We start from the raw sequence: 24,284 nt of genomic DNA on the forward strand, positions 1-24,284 counted from the left end.
TCTGGCCCTTATAGTCAAAGTCAGGGACAAAAATGTTCCTGTGATATCATTTCCTGGACTTCACAAAGAATAAATTCAGAGTCCTTACAATCTCAGGTGGTTCAACACTCCTGGGCACATGCTTTCTGTTATTATATTGAAACACAACCTTCGATTCAGCTCCATTAAACTACTCAGTAAAATTATTTAAAAGTGGCCTGAACTGAATCTCAAAATGCTTCACGTTCCACAAACAGTGTATTTCTTGCTCATAGACAGTAACTCAAACACCCTGCAACAAAAATAACAAACTGTTTTAATTCACAGTTGCAACACATAAACATGATGAGATCTGTACCTTGTTAATCCCGACTTCCCCACTCCAACAGTTTAAGTTAAATGTCACATTTACATAACATTTACATAAAGATTCAGTTTTGTTTATACAAAACCCAGCCTTATTTTTGCAACACGCTCAATGCTAATTCATTATGTAACAACAGATTGTTTGCTCTATTAAAAAAAAAAAAAAAAAGGTTTAATTCTGAGAAGGTGTTTGAGAGACTGCAGTTGCTCTGAAGCAACTTAGCACCATTCTTCATTACTATCTGATCAAGGTTTTGGGGTTTGTTTTCATTGTTTTTTTTAAAAAAACAAAATTGAGGTGTTTTGGACACTGTTCCACACTAAGTGAAGTGCCCCAATTGATTTTATACATCACGGCCAGCTGTATAGTTCACACTTGCACCCAGTACACACAGCAGAACATTCACAGAACCTCCCACCGCAACCCACAGGCGCTTCACTATGGACTTTAACAGTCGGAAAGCTGGATCTTGTAGTTTGGAACATTTTAGAAGCTTTCAAGCACTGTGCAGTTTGATTTTTTTTTTTTTTTTTTTTTTATATATATCACTTCAGTGTCATCACTGCTTTCAACAGGAACACAATTAGACCAGAGCTGATCCCTTCAAAAACTGCCAGCACCAGCAAACACTGCAAAACTTCCAGCACGTCTGAAAGCAGAGCTCACAGGAATCTGCGACGCAGCTGGATGTAACTGTAATATTTTATAAAATAAGCTATAGCTTTCAGCTCCTCCATGCAGGGGTCTCTACAGATACATTGATTGCTCTTCTTGTCTGTATTTTAGAACTTCAAAATGATTTTTGCAGCAGCGCTAAGGCTCCATATTGAAGGTAAATTTAAACAAGAAATAATTCCTAAGCTAATACCACTACCTCTTCACAGTAATAAAATAAACACTTTAACCTTAAAATTACTTATAAATTAGATAAAGCCATTCAATCACATCTAGTGATTACTATGATTGCTTTTATCAGCAACAAGACTACATACTCTGGAGTTTTCAATGCCCTAACTTAATCTCAAATAAGTCTCTACAAGGGCTGTCTCCAGCATGTATCTACACCACAAGATGTACAAAAGATGGCAAGAATCACCTTTTGTTCTTCTTAGCTCCCTGGATAAGGGGGTATTGTTACAGCGGGGCTTTTTTGTCCAAAGGGCTGTCTTTGTAATGTAACTTGGAAACATCCTGTTTCTGTGTTAGTCTGCTCTAGAAGCTTGTTTCACAGCTGGACACACTTGATTGAAAACACTGTTTCTGCTACTTCCACTTGCTTTATCTGCACTGCTCCAGAAAAGCACAATGATCCAAGGGAATCAAGACTTACTAGAGCCTCGTGCCCTACTCGTCCTCGCTCAGTTTAAAAGCTAAGAACTGGAGGCAGAAAGGGCCAAAAGAGAATGCAAGTGCAGCAGTTGCACATATCCCACACACAGTGGTCCCACCTGCACATGACAAACTAAATACCAGCATCACTGGAACCTTCCCCGGGAAGCATATCAGTAGATTTAAGTGGAATAATGCAGTGTGTCATTTGCATCTTTAGCAGTTTTTACCCTGTACGTTACTTTGGTGATTACAGATAAATTGTTTTCCTTCATCCAGAGACATTGCTGCTTAATCAATACAGCACCTCTGGGCCAGCATTGATCCATGTGAGAAAAATGGGAGACATAAAATTGTCATAGACATACCACAGGTAACACTGAAGAAGACAGTATTGCTTATTCAGTGGATCTACCACAGACACACAGGCTGTGTATAAAAGTCAAACACATCTGCTCCAACCAGTCATCCAGGACTCCCAGGAAAAGCAGTACAAAGATTTGGCAAAACCGGTTAGGACTTGCAATAGATTTAGAATGGATTTAGAATAGACTGGCCAAATTCACACAATGCAGAAATTGCCCCTTAAGGCAGTGTTTTTCCTCAAGGTATCTGAAGGAAGCTGAGGGCAGCACTGTAGCCATTTTTTATGACGTAAGACTAAGGCTACATGCTAACTAAAAGCACGGCCTGAAAGAGAATGGAAGCTCTGGTGGTAAAAGCTACTGGGAAATTACTAGGGGACTGCATATGGTGCAGGAAGACAAAGCTGGTGTACTTGTATCCATACCACCTATGGGAAAGGGTCTGCGGCATGAATGATCCCCAGAACCCCACTCAGATTTTTATTCCTGAGGAAATTATTTGGTTTGCCCCAGATGTCAGTTTGGGCATACACTGTTGTGAGAATTGAGGCTCTTCAGCCTGGAGAAGAAAAGGCTCCAGGGAGACCTTATTGCAGCCTTTCAATATTTAAAAAGGGCTTATAAGGGGACAAACTTTGCAGCAGGGTCTGATGTGATAGGACAATAGTAGTAATGGTTGTAAATTAGAAGAGAGTAGATTTAGACTGGATACAAGGAAGACAGTTTTTACAATTAGGGTGGTTAAACACCAGAACAAGTTGCCCAGAGAGGTGGTAGGTGCACCATCCCTGGAAATATTCAAGGTCATGTTGGACAGGGCTCTGAGCAACCTGATCTAGCTGAAGATGTCCCTGCTCACTGCAGTGCAGGTTGCACTAGATGACCTTTAAAGGTCCTTTCCAAGACGGTAACATATTTAAGAAAGGATGTGGTGATTAGCAGTTGGGCTTGTGAGAAGGAATTGCAGCAACTGTGTGAACACCAAGGTCAGTGGAGGAACAGAAGAAGAAAGGAGGGGGGAGGTGTGCTGGAGCAGAGACCCCCCTGTATCCTGTGGTGAGACAGCAGGGCGGCCCCCTCTGCCACCCATGAAGATCTACGGTGGAGCAGACACTGATTTATGGCCTGTGTTTTTTGCCTGGATGATCAAGGTGCTGTGCCCGAAGAAGGCCGGGGTCTTGTGGGAAAAGGTAGCCCCGCTGCTGTAGTTCAGTGCTGGGAGGATTGCAGCATGCAGGGGTGTCCCATATTGGAGCAGCTCGGGAAGGGATGCAGCCCATGGGAGAGAATCCAGTCGCAGAAAGTTGGTGACCCACAACGGAGCAGTGTGGGGAACGCTGAGGCCCGTGGGAGGGACTCACGTCAGAGAAACTTTGTGGAGGACTGTCTCCTGTGAGAGGGGGACCACAATGGAGCAGGGGGAACAAGTTCCAGAAGCTGCCCCCCACCGAAGATGGAAGAAGAGGCAGCACTGGCTGCACCCCCATTCCCTGCCCCTGCGCCGCTGGGGGGAAGAGGTAGAGATATCGGGAGCAGAGCTGAGCCCGGGAAGAAGGGAGGGGGGGGAAGAAGATATCCTCAAGATGTGGCAATGCTTCTCACTGCCCTACTCTGTTAAGTGTTGTTAGTGTCTGTAATAAATGTATGTTCTTTTTTTTCTTCCCCTAACAAGTCTGCCTTTTGCTTGTGACCATAAAGGGTGATTTTCCCCCATCCCAGTCCTATCTCAAACCCCAAGCCTGGATCTCTGTCCCTTCTTAGTGCAGGAAGAGAAGGGGGAGAGAGTGGCTACGTGGTGTTAGGCTGCTAACCAGGCTCAAACCACAACACAGTTGGAGCCCAGAATCACCTCTGATCTTGCCAACCAGAGTTAGAGGAGGAATGCAGTACAAAATAAAAAAGACTGTTGCATCAGATGTTGACTTTCCAAGACCTGATTGCATTAGAGAGAAGGGAAAAGCTCAGAAGTGTTGGTTTGGATGGTTGGTGGGGGTTTTTTTTGCTTGTTTGAGGGGTTTTGTGTTGAGCTGTTTTTATGGGGGTTTTGGTTTTTTGTTTTCAACAGAAACAGTGATAGCAAGAACTGCTTGGTTTTTTAAGCAGAGGCATAGATCTCTTCAGTTTGGGATGGCTTGACTATTGTTGAGCTTTTTAGTGAGTCAACGCTTCCCCTAGGAGTTACACTTAGTGACTTCTCACCATCTCAGTAAAGCGTTGTGATAGCTTTTGGGAGGAAATGTCTGCACTTTAGGAAGAAGTTGGACCTCACAGAAACTGATCTCAGTTACACCTTTGTGCACAGAATAGAATAACAAGGAAGAAACTTGACTTTTAAAATTTACTTAAACCAGTTATCAGATAGTTCATTAACATCATTAGTCTGTTATTTGTTTTTGGGTAGCATGGAAAGATGTGGGTTTCTATAGAATTCCCCAGACAACAGAAACAGGATTTGAGCCAGCTGATGAACAAACTCTTTTCCTTACCCTTTCACGAATGTACCTTATTTAGAACCTAATTCCTCCTTTGCCCTGAAGATGTCCTGTTTCTAATTTAAAAAAAAAAAAAAAAAGATGTGGCAATACATACTAAATTTTGATCCCAGAGCTAAACAACACCTTGCTTCACCTGAGAAAACTAGAAAAAGGGGATAACTTTCAAGTTTTGTATTTGGAGAACATTTGCACTAGCTGTACTGTTATGTGTGGAAGAGTGGGGAGGAAATAGGCGGTGGAGGTCAGTACAGCTGTCTCCCAGATTCTTTATAATAAATCCCTCTATGCTTTGTTAAGGCAGCAGAGACATCTATTTCACATTGTAGCATATTGTTGCTTATGTTGTCCTTGGCTGGATTTGTGCATCACACACTTTCCTTCCACATGTCTACCTGCAACCTTATCTACTAGCCCTCAACATCTGGATTGATTGCACATTCTCACCTAAAAGCTTCATGAGCCCACACTCCTTATTCCCCGTCATGGGCCATCACCTCTCAGTGCCTTGGACCTCCTCACTTGCTGTTTACCTCTCTGGGGTAATTGTTGGGGAGCCCCTGCTGGGACACCAAAGTAATAAAAGCCTTTTGATCATCTTTGCCTGTATTGTGTTTGTATATCTGACCCTGCTTGGGTCTGTTAAGGTGTCACCACTGGCAGAGGCCGGTCTGGTGTCACCACCTGGATCTGACACCAGGTAATAGGCTAAACCTAAATAACCTGCAACTCTAAACAAGCTAAAATAATCGCAAACCATGGGGGTGAGCTCTGAGCACTGCTAACAGATGGATACCTCTGGGAGACATTAGGGGTGCATGGTCCTGCAGCTCTTTTCAAAGTTTGATCTGTACCAAAATGAGTATGATTCACACTTTTTCAAAGGCACAGCAGTGCTGAAAGCATGGACATTTTTCAAAAGGATCATGCCTTCAGGAACTGTTATTCTTCTCCACTGTCCTCATCAGCGCTGCCCTAAGGGAAGCACTGTTTGGCATTAGGACAGTAAATGTTCTCATATGTTCACGATTTTATTTCATCCAATGCCCTATTCTCAGCACTGGATGAAATGCCTGGATAAAATAGCTTCAGTGAGCAAACAGCATCAGGCAACCTCTCTCTTGCTCTTTCCCCTCTAAACTGCTACCCAAAGGCTATTTTTATGCATTTTGAACACTGAAAATACCCCACTGCTCTATTCTGAGAATGCTTAGATTTAGAACAAACAGGGTTGTTTTTCCTGTAGTCATAATGAAAAAAAAAAAAAATACTACTATGTTTGTATAGTACTTGTGTGATTTAAATAACATTGATAATTTCGCTGATCCAAAAAGTAGTAACAGATACTTTCTTTTATATCACTGTGTGAAAAGAGTGGGCAAAAGACCTTCTTAGTATGGTAGTACATTTTTAATGGATAGAATCCAAACAGTTTTTATCATGAAATTACTGATCTTTCCTCCATGAATTTCCAGGATCCCCACTTCAAACACTATGGTGTAGCTAACAAATGTTCAAGGCCCAGACCCTGACATACTCAACTGCACTTTAATTTCACAAATAGTAGTACCATGATGCCACCACATTTCAGCATGCAAGTGATTAGAAATCTAGTCCTACATATCAGTTCAGCCCAGGCCAGTAATAGCCACATAATTATCCATTTCAGTATTATATAGACTTTTGAATAACAAATACATTTTAAAAGATCGGATTTTTAAACCTAAGCTATCTTAAAAACCATATCAGAAGCATAGTTCAAGCCACAGGTAGATGGCCAGACAGACATAAATTTTACATTTATTTCTTCCTAACAACAGGTAAGAAGCTGTGTAGCAGTAATTCTCTGTGATACTTTGTGTCATGCTTTGCTTGGGCAAGCCACTGACTTTGTACACCAGGCTAGGTACAGTCCCAGTCCTTCAATCAGCCTTTTAATAAGTCATTAGGAACAGACTGTCCTTTTAGCAGAGACTTGTATTAGTTTTGTTGGCCCCACATTTTATATTTGCAAGTGTCATACTGGGTTCCCTGTTACACAGCAGAGTGGCGTCCTTATATTTAAAATAATATAGTACCTCTTGAACATTTCAAATCTAAATTCATAGATTTTTTCAACACCTTCTGCAAATCTGGTTTGTTTGGTTTTTGTTTGGGTTTGGTTTCTCCCCCCCACACACAGTTTGTATTTCACACATAGAAACACAAACTGTGAAGAGGACCATTTATGACAGATACTATATGAACACTGAAGGAAAAGATCTGTAAGTTCTCAGGAGCAGTGACTGACTAAATAAGTAAAAACAAAGGCAATAACTTTCTAAAGATCACATGGCAGACCAACAGCAGAGATGCAACATCAGGTCCTGTTGCCTAGTCCAAAAGTCATCTACTAAACAGAGGAAAATTTTTTTTTTTAGTTGAGGAAAGCCAAACAGAACTCATACTGCTACAAAAGAAAGGAACAATATTTCCTTCTTAGCAGTACAATTGCAGGGAAAGTATTCGATGGCTCCCCAAGTTGTTAACAGGGATAGGTGACAAACTGAAAATAAAGTATTAAAGCTAAGGTTAGAACACCACACTACATAGAATCCACAGTTGGCTTTGAAAAAAAATGGCACATTAATCAAAAGAATATAATTCAACACATTCAAATTCAATGCCCATTTGCAGTCCAGGGATTGCATGAGCATACAACTCCAGTACTGCTTCTCCACAGGATGCAAAACAATGCAGTGTAAGAGAACAATATCTTACTATGTTCTTTGTACAAAGCAAGTAAAAGCATATTTTGTAGCATAAGCATTACCAGGGACCAAACTTAGTACATTAATACTTACTATGATTCTATTCTTGGTTAAGTAGTTGTTCACATTATTCCCAGGACACCTGGTGCACCATATTCCCTCTACAACAGTAGCTTATTTTTAAACCACTTCATATAAAAAAAATGGAAAACATAATATGATTATTTTTTAAAAAAATACCTGCTGGTCAAAATACAGATGCAAGTAATTTTGTAGAACTGATACCAGAACTTAAATACATTCAATAGTCTAAAAATTGTATCTACACACTGAAATATATATAACTTCAGCAATCTTGACACTATAGCTTTAGTGAAGAGAGCTGTCTTAAAAGCTGCCATGTTACAAAGGAATATGTAAAATAACCCTAAAGACTACTGCTCAAAGGTTATAAGATATCAGGATGGGGGTTTGCCTGTGCAACCTTAAAACAAACCTGTCTTCCCCTGTGACACAGGCTTTGTGCGATCTCATATCTTTCATGGGTTTTGTGTTTAGTTTAAATCACAAAAGCACAGCATTCAATATGATACTACCCACTATCCTTCCCTTTATGATATATCCTCTGTATTATGGTTTGATTGGCATTCAGACCTTGAATAGAGAACTACCATTTTTTTCCTGGATTCAGCCACAGCACTGTTAATCTAGAGAAACTGAATCTGAAAGGAGTATCTTCGATACCTCAGAGGACAAAGTGAAAAGAACACTTACAAGTGATGCTGAGCCTAAGGCAGAGAAACACTTCCAGGTATTTATCATCCTGTCTGATGCTGTATGCTTCTTTCACTAGCTACAGTCAAGAGCTATTAGCAGGGTTCTGAAAACATTAGAAAATACATGTTTCAAGTGAGTGACCAGAGGAGCGAAAAGCTATCAGGAGCGACCAACCTGTTAGAGATCTGGGAGTCTGTGAATCAGTGCCAAAACCTTCTGCATTACAGCCACAAAGACTTGTGAGTGTGAAGGATTAACAGAGTCTTTATCCAGGAAATATGGCAAAGTAGCATGAAAATACTGATTTCAGTACCAAGACCAAATCAAGGGAAGACTAGTATCACCTGATCCTTACGGTAGGACCCAAACAGAATGCTCTGGCTCACATACTGGGTTCATTTTTCCAAGGCAGAGTTCTTCACAGATGGATATCGCAACACTTTAGTGAGATGAAATAACTCATAGAATTAATTCTCCAAGAGCCTGAAGACCATGGCAAACTTCATCTTACATGGTACACATCGCACGTCTTTACAAAGATCAATAGTGATAGGTATGTTACTAAAAATTAATACAAACACATTCTTAGTGAACACCTGTGACTTTGCTCACACAAAAATTCCAAACAGCAGAATCAGTTCCTCAGTGTAGCATTCAAATGTATTTTGAATGAAGTGCCCTGCCTTCAAGAAAACTGCTTTAATCACTGCGTTCCTCTCAATTTCAGCAAAACACCCAACATTTATTCTACTTTCAGAACACAGTCCATCCCATGCATCAAATCAATCAATTTTTCTATTGAAAAAATAAAATTCCCTTCCACAGTCATAATTTTCTATAAAATTCAAGCCCTTATTAGAAGCTATGAAGGTACTGGAGTTACCAATGGAAAACAAACAAACAAACAAACACTTTACATGGTTTTTCTTCAGCACAAGAAAAATTAAGATTTCCTCAGGAATGAGTGGAACACTGCCACTGAAGTTTCCTGAGTCAAGGTTTCCCTGAAGGACACCTGAAGAGGTTCCTTAGAGAGTGATAGTGGGTAGATATCCAAGCCAAATAGTAAAAGTTTATCAAACCAATATATAAATGGAAGACAAAATGAAGATCTTGCCATAGAAAATAACAAGTACTATTGAGTTCACATGACTATCTACTTAACGGAAATGCTTTTTAATACAGAATTGCAATTCAAAATAAGTATTAGCTTACCTGACCAGAAAGCGATGTAAACCAACATCAAAACTTCTGTAAGAAAAAAAGATTCACCATATTTTAATTATCAAAAAATTACAACTCTGTTGAGTATTAAACATTGTATTTCAATACAATCAATAATGCCAAAGATAAAAATTACTGGAATTGATAAAATTGAAATAAAATTGCAATATATAATTCCCTTTCTGTAATGACATGTGAAATTTAAGATGATTATATGGAAGTATCTAGATGCATGCTAAAAAGCTCCCAGATTCCTTGTTTGAGTATTTATTCAATAAAGCAGTAATATTCAGAGTAGTATAAACCATACAAAGCATAACTTGTGTATATTCTGTTACTGGAAATATTTTTTTAGGCATCCTGATGACCAGTGAGAGTCTGCATGCTTCTTGTCATCTGCAGCTAGATCCTCTATGCAAAACTACTGTGGAATCCTTTCTTTCTCCTTTTCTGTTCTGTACTGCACTAAAATGAAACGGATTGATGTGAATTTTCTCCATAACACAGGGGGGGGGGGGGGGGGTGGGGGGAATCAAAGAACACCCTTACACCCTTATGTCTCCTTCAGATAAATAGAACACAGAGAAGTGCGCCTTGTAAGTGTGTTCCGCTCAGATCTGGTGAGGAAAATAATTTTGAGGACTTTTGACAGTAAATTAGATCACACTAAATCACAAGAACCATGCCTGAAAACTTCAGTGCTAACATACATTGGCATATAGAGCCCGCGTTTCTTTCCTTCTTCTGTTCCTTCCATCCCACAGCCAGCTCAGGAGAATCAAGCTCATGAACAGCACACTAACAAATCCTTGACGCTACAGGAAGGTATCTGCTAATTTAAGACATTTACCTAATATATGAAGTATGGGCAGGTTTTATGCCACTCTCAGTATAACCTCAGATTAACTGTGTGCATAACAGCACAACTGGAAAATATAAATGTCTTATTTCCAGTGCTTGACTTGCTCTGAAATAACTTACATGTTTTTTTAGTTTAACAATATTGCTTGCAATGTGCTGCCTTCTACCTGAAGCAGCAAGAGAAGTAATCAGATAGCTAATGTCATCCTGATAACAGCAGACAGATAGTGAGCTGTGCAAATTCTAGATGTAACAGGGAGGGAAAGCTCACTGGTTCAGCAGAGAGAAGGGGAGTGAATTTTTCACTTAAAAGCTGCCTTGTAACAGAAAAAGTATTCTGCCAGGAATATGCACATGGTCATCATTAAACCTATATTTTTACATCCTTTTCTTAAAATCATTCCCCATTTCACATTACTGTTATATTACTGTGTAATTTTACTGCATGAAATGTATCCAGTTATCTTTCTGCATTCCCTCTGCCTGGACACATACTGTAATTCTGCTCCCCCTCTTCACTAAAATACCCTATGTTGTAGTCTTCTGTATCAGAGCTGCCCACAGTCTGTATTTATAGCTCTGAGAACCTTTTCTTCTTAGGACCAAGCACTTCAGTATGCTTGTGCTGGGATGGGGAGATAAAGAAACATGTACAGTTCCAGGGAGCAAACGTATGCTAAACAGCCATCTTGTACATCTTCAGCCAAGCTCACCTTTTCAAGTTTTCCTAGCTATTCTCTGATGGCAATGACCAAATCTGCTATCATCTCTGAAGGGACAAAACAATTTAGCTTCCTGTGGACAGGGATGTGGAACATGAAAATATCACTGCTTTTGACACCGAATCAAAAACTAAAGGCCTATAATGAGCATCAAACCTGAATGGTTCTGCTAACTTGAGATGATCAGAGCTGAAGGAGGTTGGGGTAGACAAAGCTGAGGCAGAGGGGGTTCAGAATGGGAGTAAAAAAATGAGACTGATTGCTGTGGGCTTACACACCATTTTTTCTCTAGTTTGTCACTCTTTCCAAAACATAATACACTTGCTATCAAAAAAAAAAGCCTTATAAATATTCCATATAGGCTTTAGCTATTAAAATATTTCCACAGTACAGTCAATAAGTATTATAAATTAATATGAATAGAACCAAGTTATTGGAATAAATGAAAAGGAAAAAGATCAGACCCTCACTAGGTATAACTCAGCATAGATACAGGCCCCATTATTCCTCAGTTTGATGCTGTATTGATACATTTCATCTGACTACCCAAGATCCTGAATTCTCAACAAGTGTGAGCAATCATTTGAAAAAGTAACTACACTAGAAGACTATACAGCAGCATCAGAGTGTGCCTAGATCTTACAGACACCTCAGAACAGTATCACTGATTATTGGTTTTGCTTTTTGGAAATAAGGCCAAACAATTTCAAACTATAAATGGGAGAAATAGTTGTATTACTTAAGGCTATGGATATTGGGTATATACACTTTTAAGCACCTAGGATAATTGAGACACTGTACAAGGCAAAAATACTGAAAAACTAGGATTATGGTAGACTATTTTTTGACAAAACAATACTACACTCACTTTCAGTTGCTATACTTGTTCATATTTAAATATATACTGCTTTTAAATCTACAAATGAAGTGAAAATACAGTGAAGTAACAATGGGTACAGATTGGGTACATTTAATTAATCCCTCTATTCTCAGTTCACAAGGGGTAAAGAGGGTTTGTATAGCAGTGTTCAGACTGCAACTTGGGGGTGGAATAAGCAACTTCATCAAATGGAAAGAGAGAACAAGTAATCACACTGCATTTGTATGAAAAATTTCATAGTGATCCCTTCAACATCACAGGAATTTACCCACCAGGCATTCCAGGGTGCCCCCCCCAATTAACTCAGAATTACACCTGCCACATCCACATGGACATAATTATCTACTGCCTATAAAGCACACCCATATTTACTTGATATTCCAATACAATTTATTATCAACCTCATACAGCTTGTTCAACCCTGAGCTTCTCTGCAAAATACAGGATTTATCTGGCAGCCCTTGCAATTTAGGGTGCCTCAGTTACATAAGTTTCACAAATGTTTTTTGAAATACTATAACAAGCATAATTTTCTGAAATAAAGGTTTGCATTAAAATCTAAAATAACAAGGGAAAGGATATCTATAGCAATACGAGTAAAAAAATTATTTACCAGTTAAATTATCTATACCGCTCAAATGTCAGTAGCAATATAATATTTTAATAATGGGTAAAATCTAGTTTATCAAAATAGTAATGGTGGTTTTTGAACAGAGCAAAATCTTGACTAGTCAGTGGAATAATAAAGGGGAGGTATACTTAGCTTCCAGTTCATAATCATATTACTCATTGCAAACAATTTGATAGTTATTTCCTTTACAAAAGTGCGTTTAATTCTCTTCCTCTGAAGGGCAGTTCTGAATCACAATTCTGTACACAACTAATGCTTTTGTTAGGCATGGAAGTTCTAGCTTCTGATACATTTAAAAATATAATACATAAATCCTTTCTAATTAAATTAATCTTTTCCCAGTACATCAACTACAAATCAGTGACCAACAACATACATGTACTAAACCAACAAGTACCTTTTCCGAAATACAATGTTTGAAGTCTCTGACCGCAAGCATGTGTGTCTCTCCTCAAGGCACATTTCACAGACGTGCAGTTTCTGCCTTGAAAGCTAAATGCATAATGCAACAAGCTGCCTCCAAATTTGCATTCAGCACAAAGCTGATGGGGGGAAGAGTCCTCTTATATAGAAAAGATATGAAAAAACAGAAAAATGCTGGTATGAACCAGTGAGTAGCAATAGAACATGCACTGAAATTGTAATCCTGATGATTCCCAGAAAAAAGTACAAAAATCCTCTTTTTGTCCCCAGGATGCAAAAAGGCATATATGAAAGCCAAATGAGCATAACTGTTCATGGTGGGTATGAGAGAAGCCAGTCATATGTTTCCCCCATGTGTCATGGGGTGGGGGTTTCCCACTTTTCAGAAAGCTGTGCCTTCCTTTAACTGAGGACTAAGCTCTGGTTCGTCAGAGGAGTTGTGTGAGCCTTTGGCATATAACTATTTAATTCAATTAAGTTATGCCAGCCTATGTTATTTAAGGACCTGACCCCACACCTACTTAGATGAAAACTGCACACACATTAGAGACTACAATTCACAATTCCAGTATGATGGCTAAAGGACCCTCATCTCAAAACAAGGTTTGATTGTGAGACCTCATTCCCAATGATTTACAGCATTAAAAAAAAAAAAAAACAAACATGTCAAACCTGCCAGGATCATATGAATCAATTTAAAATTAAGCTCATTACTAGAACCATTTTTTTATTAAACTAATTGCAATCATTTGAGTTGCCAAACTCTGATTTTGTATATCCATCTTTTAAAACCACATGCAAAAGAGAAAATAGCATGGTTTTGTTTTCTGTCAGTTCCTCCCCAGGGTTGCTGGGCTGCACACTATTCCTGGAAACAAAGCACAACAAATCAAGCAACATGTAGCATAATCTGGGAAGCGTTTGGCTAATGATGCACTTTGGAGATGCCCACTGCAAGTAGACAGTACATCAACACTCTGAAAAGCAAAGTGGCATGTTTCTAACTGGGTCCTACCTTCAGGGGAGTAGATCTAGGTAGATAGCAGAGACCATATTGCAGTGTAGACAGAAACATCCCAGACACCTTAAGAACAGTCAAGTTGCTGCAAGAACATGGAACACTTCTGAACACAGAAAGGAAAAGTGTAATTTCTATAGGCAGGAAAGGAGTTCAAGCAGCAGCATTACACCACATTTTGCTGAGCAAACAATACAATAATTGCATATAAATCTCTTCATATCAGTTAAACTAGTTGCTATTTATGGTGTTGGTGAAATCCAACAAGTGGGTTTTTAATTATAGCTTCAGTACTCTCTACCCTGTGGGTATTCATCCTCTCTTAAAAGCAGCATTGTAGTTGTTACAATGTTTCAACAGCAGTACTCGGCCCTGCCTTTTACAAATGTGGCTAAACTTGACATTAGAAAAATCTCTCTCATTCACGTATCCCCAGAGTAGCCCGCCCTATTTAACTGTAGAACAGTGTTTGCAAGACCAGCAGTTCCAGATTTATTTGCAATGACTGCTGATGGCATTTTGCGGGTGAGCTGCTGACTAAGAGTCTCTCCCACACCAGAACATTTTGCACTGGATACTGAGATGTCATTGAATGACAGCTGCTTTCACTGATGCAACACTCTTAAATTGCTTTATTGTCCTTCTTTCTCAAGCAATGTCTTACAGCAGACATGCCCAAAAGACTGTGGTAAATGTGAGAATTCCCTTGACAGATGCCCCACCATTCAGCAATTGTCAACTACTTTTTTGGATACTCCTATTCCTGCTCATTTCTCTTCCAATGCTGCCTGTGGCAAAGTCCCCAGCTGGCAATCCCTCAAAGATGACAGTTTACAAATTACAAATAATTACAAGTGTGCAACATGAATCTGAAACATGCTTTAGTGTCTTGTCTGAAGAATAAGATTACTGGAGGGAAAGCAGAGAGCAAAGTCTATATATAGGTTTTGTAAGTACTAGTATTTAATGTCTCAATGAACTATAAGACTTTGCTAAAGCCAATCCCCTAGAGGGGCTATGCGTACCAAGTAGAATAAGTTTTTTTCAATTAGTGACTGCTACCAATTGATTCATCATCATTAAATAAAGATCTGGGAAAGCCACCCACATTTTTAAAAGACACTTTTGCCTGTCTGTAGCTTGCATAGATTCAGACATACTGTCTTCTGCAAGTTTACTTGAAGCCTACACTTTCCTAGCAAAGCTTGTCTCTTCAGTGACAATCAGCACACTTCTAAATAATTTAACTGTCACCATGCTAGGACACACTATTTAGAAAGCAGATGCACAACTTCACAGAAAAAAACAACAGTTAAATTGTCACAGAAGATACTTTGCAGTAGAAATAAATACAGCAAGCAAACTGAAAATATTAATCTAAAAAGCCCAGACTGTTTAGTATTGTTAGTTTTTAAAATTAACATGGAAAGATGCACGTTGAAAAATCAGATCCAATGCAACAACCCATTTGGATTTATCTACTACCCAAACTATGGAATATACTTTTGGACACTGAGCCTTGAAAGTCACATTGCAACAATTTCTACGGACTCTTTTGCCATATGCAAGTATGTTATTGGAGCTCTCATTTTTTCACTTCAGCCTTTCAGTTAGTGCAAGACACTTGGTGAATTCCACCCACATAGAGATTTTACAGTCTGCCCACTGATATGGTACTGGAATTGGGAACAAATACATATATGGAGCTCTTTTGGCATTCCTTCAAGATAAACAATAACAAATCCTGTACTTTCCTATACAAAACCAAAACATCTCCATTCTTACACTGCAACATACAGTGAAGCAAAGCCTGGCTCAACTCAATGAGAAAATCCTGTTAAGTGAATTCAATGTTCTTTTAAACACTGAACCTGCTTAAGCCTAGATCTTAAGCTTCAATGGGCTGTCTTTTGTTTGCAAGCTTTGATTTTAAGTTTGCAATGCAGCAAACTAGTAGCAGCAGCTTTCTTTCAATTCCATATAAAAATGTAGTTGAGTCAAAAAAAATCCCGTGTTATTTGAAAGAAAAAAGTATGAAGACTGTCAAATGCTTTTATATCATGTCTTTGACAAGCAATTTCTTGTTACAGTAATAAGCAGAACTTGTATATACATGAAGATATCTTTATCATATTCTGACACTTGCTTAAGGACATACTAGAATTTTAATACTTCATGCTTAGACAAAACACTTGAATTTCTGTTGTTTCTTCTTGGAATGATTAAACAGTACCAAATTACCTTTTGGTTTCCTCCATTATTAGAATAACCAAAGCTGCCACTGCATTCAGCTTGTGCCGGGTGCCTCCATCTGGAGCTCCTGCTCAGTGCTGTAGAGCTCTTCAGCACCAACATAGCCAATGCATAAACATTCACCTTAGTTCACAGAAACAGTACTTTGTAAATATGTGATTTACTTTATGATTGAACAGAGCAAACCCCAAATATTTTACTTGCAAATTATTTCTTGCATAGCATCTCAGGGAGAAGGTATGGTTTCCCATACCTATGAGAAAGGTGGAAATCCACAATGAAATCCTGATCCAGTTAAAATCAAAGCCCTCACTGATTTCAGTGGAAGCAGATATACCTAGACTGACTCTGTACAGCCTGTATAATGCAGGATACAGTCCAACTTTGGTATACATTTTGTTAGAGGCACCTTCACCTCCAAGTACAAAATATCAGTAGGTCCTAAAGCTTCATCTGTGAAGTTTCAGTTATTATCTGGGAGCTCAGGCTAGAGACCTGCATAGCAAAGACAACCTCCAATAAGATAGCCACAAGGAGAAAGCTCTTTTATGGACCACATAAAAAGACTTCACAAACTGCTAGCAGCCTTCAGCCTACAAATTTGATCCACGATCTAATATGTTTTGTTGTTTCATTTCAATTTAAACACACAACTCGTATTATATTAGAAAGCCTGAGGAAAGTTTTAATGATTCTAGGCAGCGACTTCCCCCCTCCCCTGCGATCTCCTGGTGAAGAGACAAGCAGAACCTTAAGCAGGCATCAGCCACTGACAGTGTCACTGTAAGATTACACACAGGTCTCCCTATTTTGAACGCTTTAAGACAAGAAATTAGTTCTGTTTCTCACATATCAGTCACACTGGATCTTGGTGACACAGTTCAGGAGACACTTTCTTAAAAAGAGCAAATCTCATTTGTATGCTGTTAATCTGTCCTACAACTCTTCAGAAGAAATATTACTTTAATTTTATACCTTCCCTGATTCTTCAAAAGCCTGTGGTAGCTCAGGGAGAGTGGATGAAAGCTAATGTCCATTAGTGGCAAACTCCCCTAGGGTAAGTTCTCCTTCAGTTTTCTTTGAGTAAGAGACTCTTGCCATGCAGTGTGATTGTCCAATTACTATGAGATCCCTATCCTTACTGCAAACAGAACAATGAAGTTTATTAATAGCCATTATTCATTCTCTACAGTGGTTGTGAGCAGAGTGCTGTTTGACAAATGTGAGTAGCAGTAGCAGTTTGGATCTATACAGAGCTCATGTCAAATACTGTGAAGAATGGGTTTCATGGGTGATCAGCAGTAGGTGGGCTCAGCTTGTTTAAAAAGCCAAGCAATTTCAAATTACAGTAACAAAGTAGTCGCTATGCAAATAAATTTCCAATAATTACGCAATTTAGACCCAAGAAGGATTAGGGTGCTTCATTATTGTCTCTTTTTACACTCAAAAGAGACAAATAACAGATTTTTTTCCTCTACTGAAGAGATTTAAGGAGCCTTTTAAAGCTTTAATATAACCAGCAAATTGAGCTGTACAGTAGATAAGAACTGTAGCATGCACTAATTTGGCTGACATCAAAAGCAGTTAAATCTTTTCTCTATATCAGTGTGAGAATGACTAACAAGTCCAAAACTAAAGCATCTTTCATATGTCCAGGTGGCGTTAGCTAAAAATAACGTGTCACAGATCAATGCTCAGCTTTAAGCATCACAATAGTTAATGAAAAATACAAGAAGCAAGTAAATCAAGAAAAGTGTTACTGACTTCTTTCTAAGTTATTCCGTTACCAAAAAAATGCACTAATTTTGCAATTAAATAACCAATTCTGGGGCAAGCAGTTTAAGCATTCTGATACAGGCAAGCAGGTGTAACATTTAAATGACATGTATAATGCTGTAGCCTAAGGAGGGCTCTCCTCTTTGAAAGACCACCCCAACTCCAGCTGTTACTCCACACAGTAACTGTGTATTTCACACAGGAGCATACTGCTTGGAAGTACCACAGGTGTCGTAGGTAAAAAGGACATACAGCAAGACCTGTCTTACATTCAGTCCTAGTCCTTATGTACCAACAGAAGGGAAAATGAGCCCTTTCCTTTCTAAGACTCACCCAGTATCTTCAAAGGCCATGTAAAAAGCTTCTCAAGAATGAAAATTTATATTCTTTAAGCTTTTTAAAGCACATCATCCACAAATATATGCAAACACAAGCTTTCTATGACAAAACTGTTCTTATGCATGTTATTTTTACTACTGATTTGGGACCAGATTCAGTGTACTTGTCCAGACAGGACACACAAACCAGATCTTATGACTTCAGGGTGTTAAAAGTTTGCAAAAGAAGGCTTAACGTGGCTCATGGGCATTGATGAATTTGGACTTCTGCACACTTTGGCAATATTGATTTCTGTTCTTAAGATCTCAATATAGTTTCCCCTTACTCATGAGCACTAGGCCATTTCAACACTGGGTGTAATTCTATTTAGTCCAACCATCCTTTTAAATAATCTTCTTTCATATTTAAGAGATCATCTCTAAAAATGTAGGGTGGGGAAAAGGTGCCTTTGACATTTAAATAGAAATGCTGCAGCACTAACATCTTAAGATTAAAACCAGTGAGAAGCTAGATCATTAAAAGGCATTTTTGTTTTATGTGATACACTGTCTAAAACACAATGGACAACTTTTTCTTCAAAAATATCAAAAGTTGGAAATATACCTGAAGTGACACTCCTAATCTCCAGAGGAAAGGGAAATATGAATAAACTTGTCCTTCCTTTTCTTGTCTCTCAGTTCCAGGTAGTGGGTTAAGTCCCATCAGACGCATGGACCAGAGAGCTTTCAAAAGCATAGCTGTCTACAACTACAGGATAGATACAAAACAAATCACCTCAAAATACCCAGTCCTCTCAAAGCTGACTGCTAGGCCATTTATAGCACTTAAAGTGAGCTTCTGTTCACAGCACAAGCAGGCTTGGCCCAGCATCCCTGCTCCGACCCCCCAACAGCATCCTCTCCCCAGGCACAGAACCCCAGTGAAGGTCCTCCTGCAGCTTTGGGAAGCAGCTGTTGCTGCAGCTGCAACCCCTTGCACAGCAAGGTGGGCAGCAGGTCTGAGCCACTGATCTGGACATGTAGGCTCTGGGAGATTCACACTGAATACTTTCTTCACACTGCCATGGAGAAGTAGAGTTCCTTTTCACTGCCTGCCTCTCCTTCCCTCATTCAAATTTTTCAAGGATTTTTAACTTAACTGACTCCTGAGGACACCCGCCATGGGAAGGAGTTTACAATCCATCATTTAGCATCCTTTCTTTTTCCCCTATAACTACCTCCAAATGACAGGTTGCACAACAGCAATTTGATATTATTACTAGCATATAATCAGTGAACTAAACTCACAGCAAGGAGAAATATAGGGAGAAAGTCTGCTAACTCAAATTTCAGACCATCTGTCAACTTACCTAGAAACACACAGCAAAAGAGCACTACAATACTCAAACAGAAAGCAAAGTCTTCCACAGGAATTTGTTAGAGTACAAGCACCTAAACTTGTAAAGGCAACTTTTTCTGATCCCAGAGGCAGGGATGTCATCCTGACTACATGTGGCTGTAGCACAGTTACAGTTAGACAGTTAAGTTTGTGTTAACTTGTGTCAGACATTGGCTATTTGGAAATTTAAGGAGGCAAGCTTCCCAAATCAATCACTGACAGAAACATCATTTCTGATCTTATTTAAATTTCCTTAAGAATATTTCATAAAGCCTTTCAGCAGCTTACCCATCTTGATATATTAAAAATAAGTTAACTCCCAAAATTATTTACTCCAATACAAATATCAGAAGCCCAAAGAACAAAAGTACATGATAAACTGGGCTTAGACCATGAGCACAGGTGAAAATGGACTTTAATTACTTTTCTCCCCTACAGGTCAGAAAAATCCATTTTCCTTGTTTAAAAATATATTCTAGTCCTTACCCCAAATAAAGTACAGGAAATTAGATGTAAACACCATCAACTGTTTAAGCCAGAAGAGATAGCAAGTTTTTGCTTGCTATTCATCATTCCAAAATTACAGCATGTGGTCACAGTGATCTCTTGTGCTCATACTCACACATAACATCAGTATCAAACTTGTCTTTTCCCAGAAAATAATCTGAAAGGAAGGGAAAATACCCTGTACAATCCTTTCTAATAGACATACACAAGGAATTGTTTCCAGAGGGGGGAAGGTTTCAAGAACAGCAGTGAAGACAGACAAAAAGTATCAGGATGAGGAAGAAACAGATGCAGATGAGATTGTGATTTCATTTGTAGATCCATTTTCTATGGCATAGTTAGAGCCAAGAATGTGATTGACCTACATCAAAATTCTAATCCATAATCAGTAATTCACTGAGACCCGGCACATAGATCACTTCCCATGTAAGGCAAGCAATGCTTTTACAATGAAGCAGGTAAACCAGACTGAATTGCAGATAATTTCTTTCAAATCATAACTCAGACACCATTTTTGGATGCCACTGAAACATCTGTGGGATAAACTTAAGATGTGCTCATATAAAGTGGGTATTTGTCTGTACATGCACAAAATACAGCCCTCCTAGTCCACCCATTAACATGCAAGAGAATGTGGGGGTTGGCTTATGTCAGACTCCTGTCTGGTCAAGAACTGAGGTGTTAAATACAAGGTGGAATCTAGAATTTATAGTATGGTATTTGAAAATGATCAAATCTTTCTCCATCATTGCATTATTTTATTTTTATCTGGCAGCATTTCTTCCATTCTATTTTCTGTGAAATCCTGAACCTCTGCCCTTGCTGAGGCTAACCTATATTAAACATGCATAAAGTTATAGCCCAGTTTGTCCCCAGCACACTTGTCTCCAAATTATTTTGGGATAAGATACATGGGAATGTGCAAGTTTTAAGGTGGAGAGGCAGAGAAGGATGAGTTGTGCTGCTGCACATTTCATATCAGTCTAGGACCATAGATAACTGGTTTCTTATGCTATGTCATTCCCATGGTATGTCAAAACACATCTGATCAATGTGTCCAACATCTTTGCAGAAGATCACTTGCCACACTCAGTAACATAGTATGAAAACAAAAGTGAAAGTATGACACTTTTTTCCTCATAAACAGCACCTTTGCTAAACATTGTCCTAATTTATGAACCAACAAGTTTTTGTGGAATTCAATGCCAAAGTCATTTCCTGATATGTCAGAATTGATATGGGATTTAGTTATATGCTATCTATTGGTTCTGTAGTTTCCTCTCCCTTCTTACACTAGCTTATTTTTCCATACTGAACTAATTTGCAGGTTTCAGCAGTAGCACAACTTGATCCAGTTGCACTACACAATTCAACCCCCATCTGAGAAGTAGTATGGTAGACATCAGCCTTGACCAATTCTTTAGAATCCTTACAAGTTTCCAACAACATTGGTTGCTCTCACACTATTCACAACCTTGCTTTTAAATCTGGTAACAAAACTCAAGTTTTAAATCTTCATGACTTAAGGTAAAGCAGACATTAAAAACTAAGTTGGTGAGTCACTGAACTGCTGCCCTATCTGGAAATCGGGAGCTCAGAAACTTTTTCATATTACTAATCAGAAGCTTGATTATAGCTCAGTTTATCATTCGTTTATTAGCTATACAGCTGCTTATTTAGCAAGATGATATCCCAGTAAAATGAAACCACAGTAACACATTCAACACCTGTATTTGTCTTGAGACAGTAAACAAAACTGCTAATTTTTTGACTCAAGAGATTGTATCGATTAAATAAAGTGCAAATTAGGCAGCATTTACTAAAAATGTGATAGCTCCTTTTTAATTAAAGCCTTTTAAGTTTGAATGGACACAATTTGATTTATTGTTTAGTGCCATAAATAGGGAGGCAGAGTACCCGATTTGTTTTTCTAATAACCTGCTTTGCTTTTCAGCTCTGGAGAAATTTTAGACACACTGTGGTAACCTTCTTACCTTCCGGACTGAAAGCTCTTTCACCTGCTGTACCACATCATGAATTATGTCAGCACGTATTGCTTATAAGTGACACTGGTCTGGATGTACCAGATCAAAAGCTTTGTTGTTATGCTCAAAGGACACTGGGTGGTGGAGGAAGACTCCTTAGTAGCATATTTGCATTCCTTACATTGTGACTCATGTCATCTTTCTCTTCAGGCTACCTTCTCTCCTTCAAAACCTGCACTGCTAATAGCTTTAAGACATAAAAGTAGCAATACTGGGTCTTCCAAAAGCCTACCTAGCATAGTATCCTGTTTCTGAGAGTACCCTGAAGCAGACACCAGCAAGAACAGTAAGAGCAAGCCAAGCATGCACAAACACTTTTTTTTTTCCGAGCAGCCTCCCCGATGCCAGCCAACAGGTACCAGTGGTACAGTTCATCTCACCTGGCTCATTCCACCCCACTCCATTTCCCAACATGGCCCCAGGAGCCTTTAATAAACTTCACCAGGCTACCATCTTATGAAAACAGTCTGGTACAAATCTCCTCACTCTACCAGCTCAAAACTAGACACTGTGTTATTAATATTTAAATTTGACCCACTCTGATAAAGTTGTTAGGAACATTCAGTTAGAAGTCCACATATTCACAAACTACAAAAACCTATTTAGCTCTTTAAGGAACCAGTGTCACAAGACATTTGCTTTCACCATTTTTTGCTAGCTTTTATGCTAAACCCATCATTTCCACACTTCTTATCCCGTTCAGGCCATCATACAGTTTAGAAGCAAAGGCTATTCCCACTTACAACACTGACATTCCTATATAACATACCAAAACAAATAAAAAACCTGCAAAGCCTCTGGGTAGCAGTGATTGAAGAGTTTAAGCATAACGGCATAAGGGCACCATAATTCACGGATTCAGAGGGCAAGCTATCAAGATTCTTTAGATAACTGAAAGTGACCCATAATTCACTATCAGCCATAGGAAATTCTACTATCCACATGGCTTTGAGAGCAAGAAGTCAAGTCAGCAGTACATGAACTGATTTTTTCAGCCTTCAAAGCAAACAAATCCCATCCATGAGATAATTTTATTATTTCTGGTAGTGAATGTCTGATACATATATGAACAAAATACTTGGGCAAATAGTAAATATCAGCAGTTGACTTTTTCCTTCTGAAAAAAATGGAACTTTTTGCTTCGGTATTAGTTTCATTTTCTTATAAATGTTATGAATATTTTTTAAAGAACATCCAATGTTTTTACTGTGATAGACCACACATCTTCACAGACAGAGTACCTTTTCATGGTCTGTTACAACCACCTGACACAGCAGTGTCATTGGTATTTGTGCTGAAGTTCAGTTTCATTTGGCACCTCCAGAGCAATAGACAGATTTCTTGGAATAATAACTGAGGGGAAAACAAACAAACAAAAAACCACAACACAATAAAACACCAAGCACTGTTGCTTGCAATTCAGCTTGCAAAGGCCAACAGGCCATGAGATGCTACTCTCAGGAGAGTGCCTGGTAAAAAACACAGATTTCTATATTAGCTCTGTAGGTCACAAGTGCAGTTCAAACTCTGAAAAATAATTTAAACCAAGGCATTTGCTAGTAGCTCACATAATTTTTAACAGTTCATCAGCTTTCTGCACTCTACTTCTAGTGCATTTTTTTGAATACTACATATCTACAGCTGTCAACTATTATAAACTATAAAACTTCATGTTACAACTAGCTTCAAGACAAAAACAAAATTAAAATCTCATCCAGTAATGCTCTGATAACAGCAGGCCTGCTGTTTTTATAACTAAAATGTAAAAGCTTTATTTATATTGCAAAGCAGTCAGAGACCAAACAGGGTAAGCACCATTGTGCTAGGCTCTGCACTAACACAAGAGAAGTCTCTGCACTAAAAAGCTGACAAGCCTAAATCATTTTAGGTAATGTTTCTAGAAGTCTGGGGCACCAGCATTCCACAGACTGAAGGAACTAGAGATAGTGCAGAAGAAAAAAAGGGAGGGGAGAAAGTCAAGTGAATCTATTGTTACGCCCAGGCTAAACATCAAGCAAAATTTGCCTGAGAGGCAGTTTTCAGGGAAAATACTTCAGTGAACACTGATTTAAAGCAACCATAAGATTCAAAACAGATACTTTTTTGTGAAATAGTGCTGAAACTCTTTAAAAGCAAATGGGATCCAGAAATTCATCCTACATTATTAGA

General features: G+C 38.7%; 1 protein-coding gene across 3 annotated transcripts in view; it reads right to left on the bottom strand.

The window, feature by feature from the left end:
* The window catches only part of HHAT (hedgehog acyltransferase), a 159,457-nt gene that overhangs the window by 111,927 nt on the left and 23,246 nt on the right, over positions 1–24,284 (bottom strand). For all 3 annotated transcript variants that reach the window (XM_042789828.1, XM_042789827.1, XM_042789826.1), the window contains exon 9: positions 9,275–9,310. In XM_042789828.1, coding sequence (XP_042645762.1) covers positions 9,275–9,310 — 36 coding nt within the window. The remainder of the gene's footprint in view (positions 1–9,274; positions 9,311–24,284) is intronic.

Source organism: Tyto alba, unplaced genomic scaffold, assembly GCF_018691265.1.
Source record: "Tyto alba isolate M040663 unplaced genomic scaffold, T.alba_DEE_v4.0 Super-Scaffold_16, whole genome shotgun sequence".
NCBI lineage: Eukaryota > Metazoa > Chordata > Aves > Strigiformes > Tytonidae > Tyto > Tyto alba.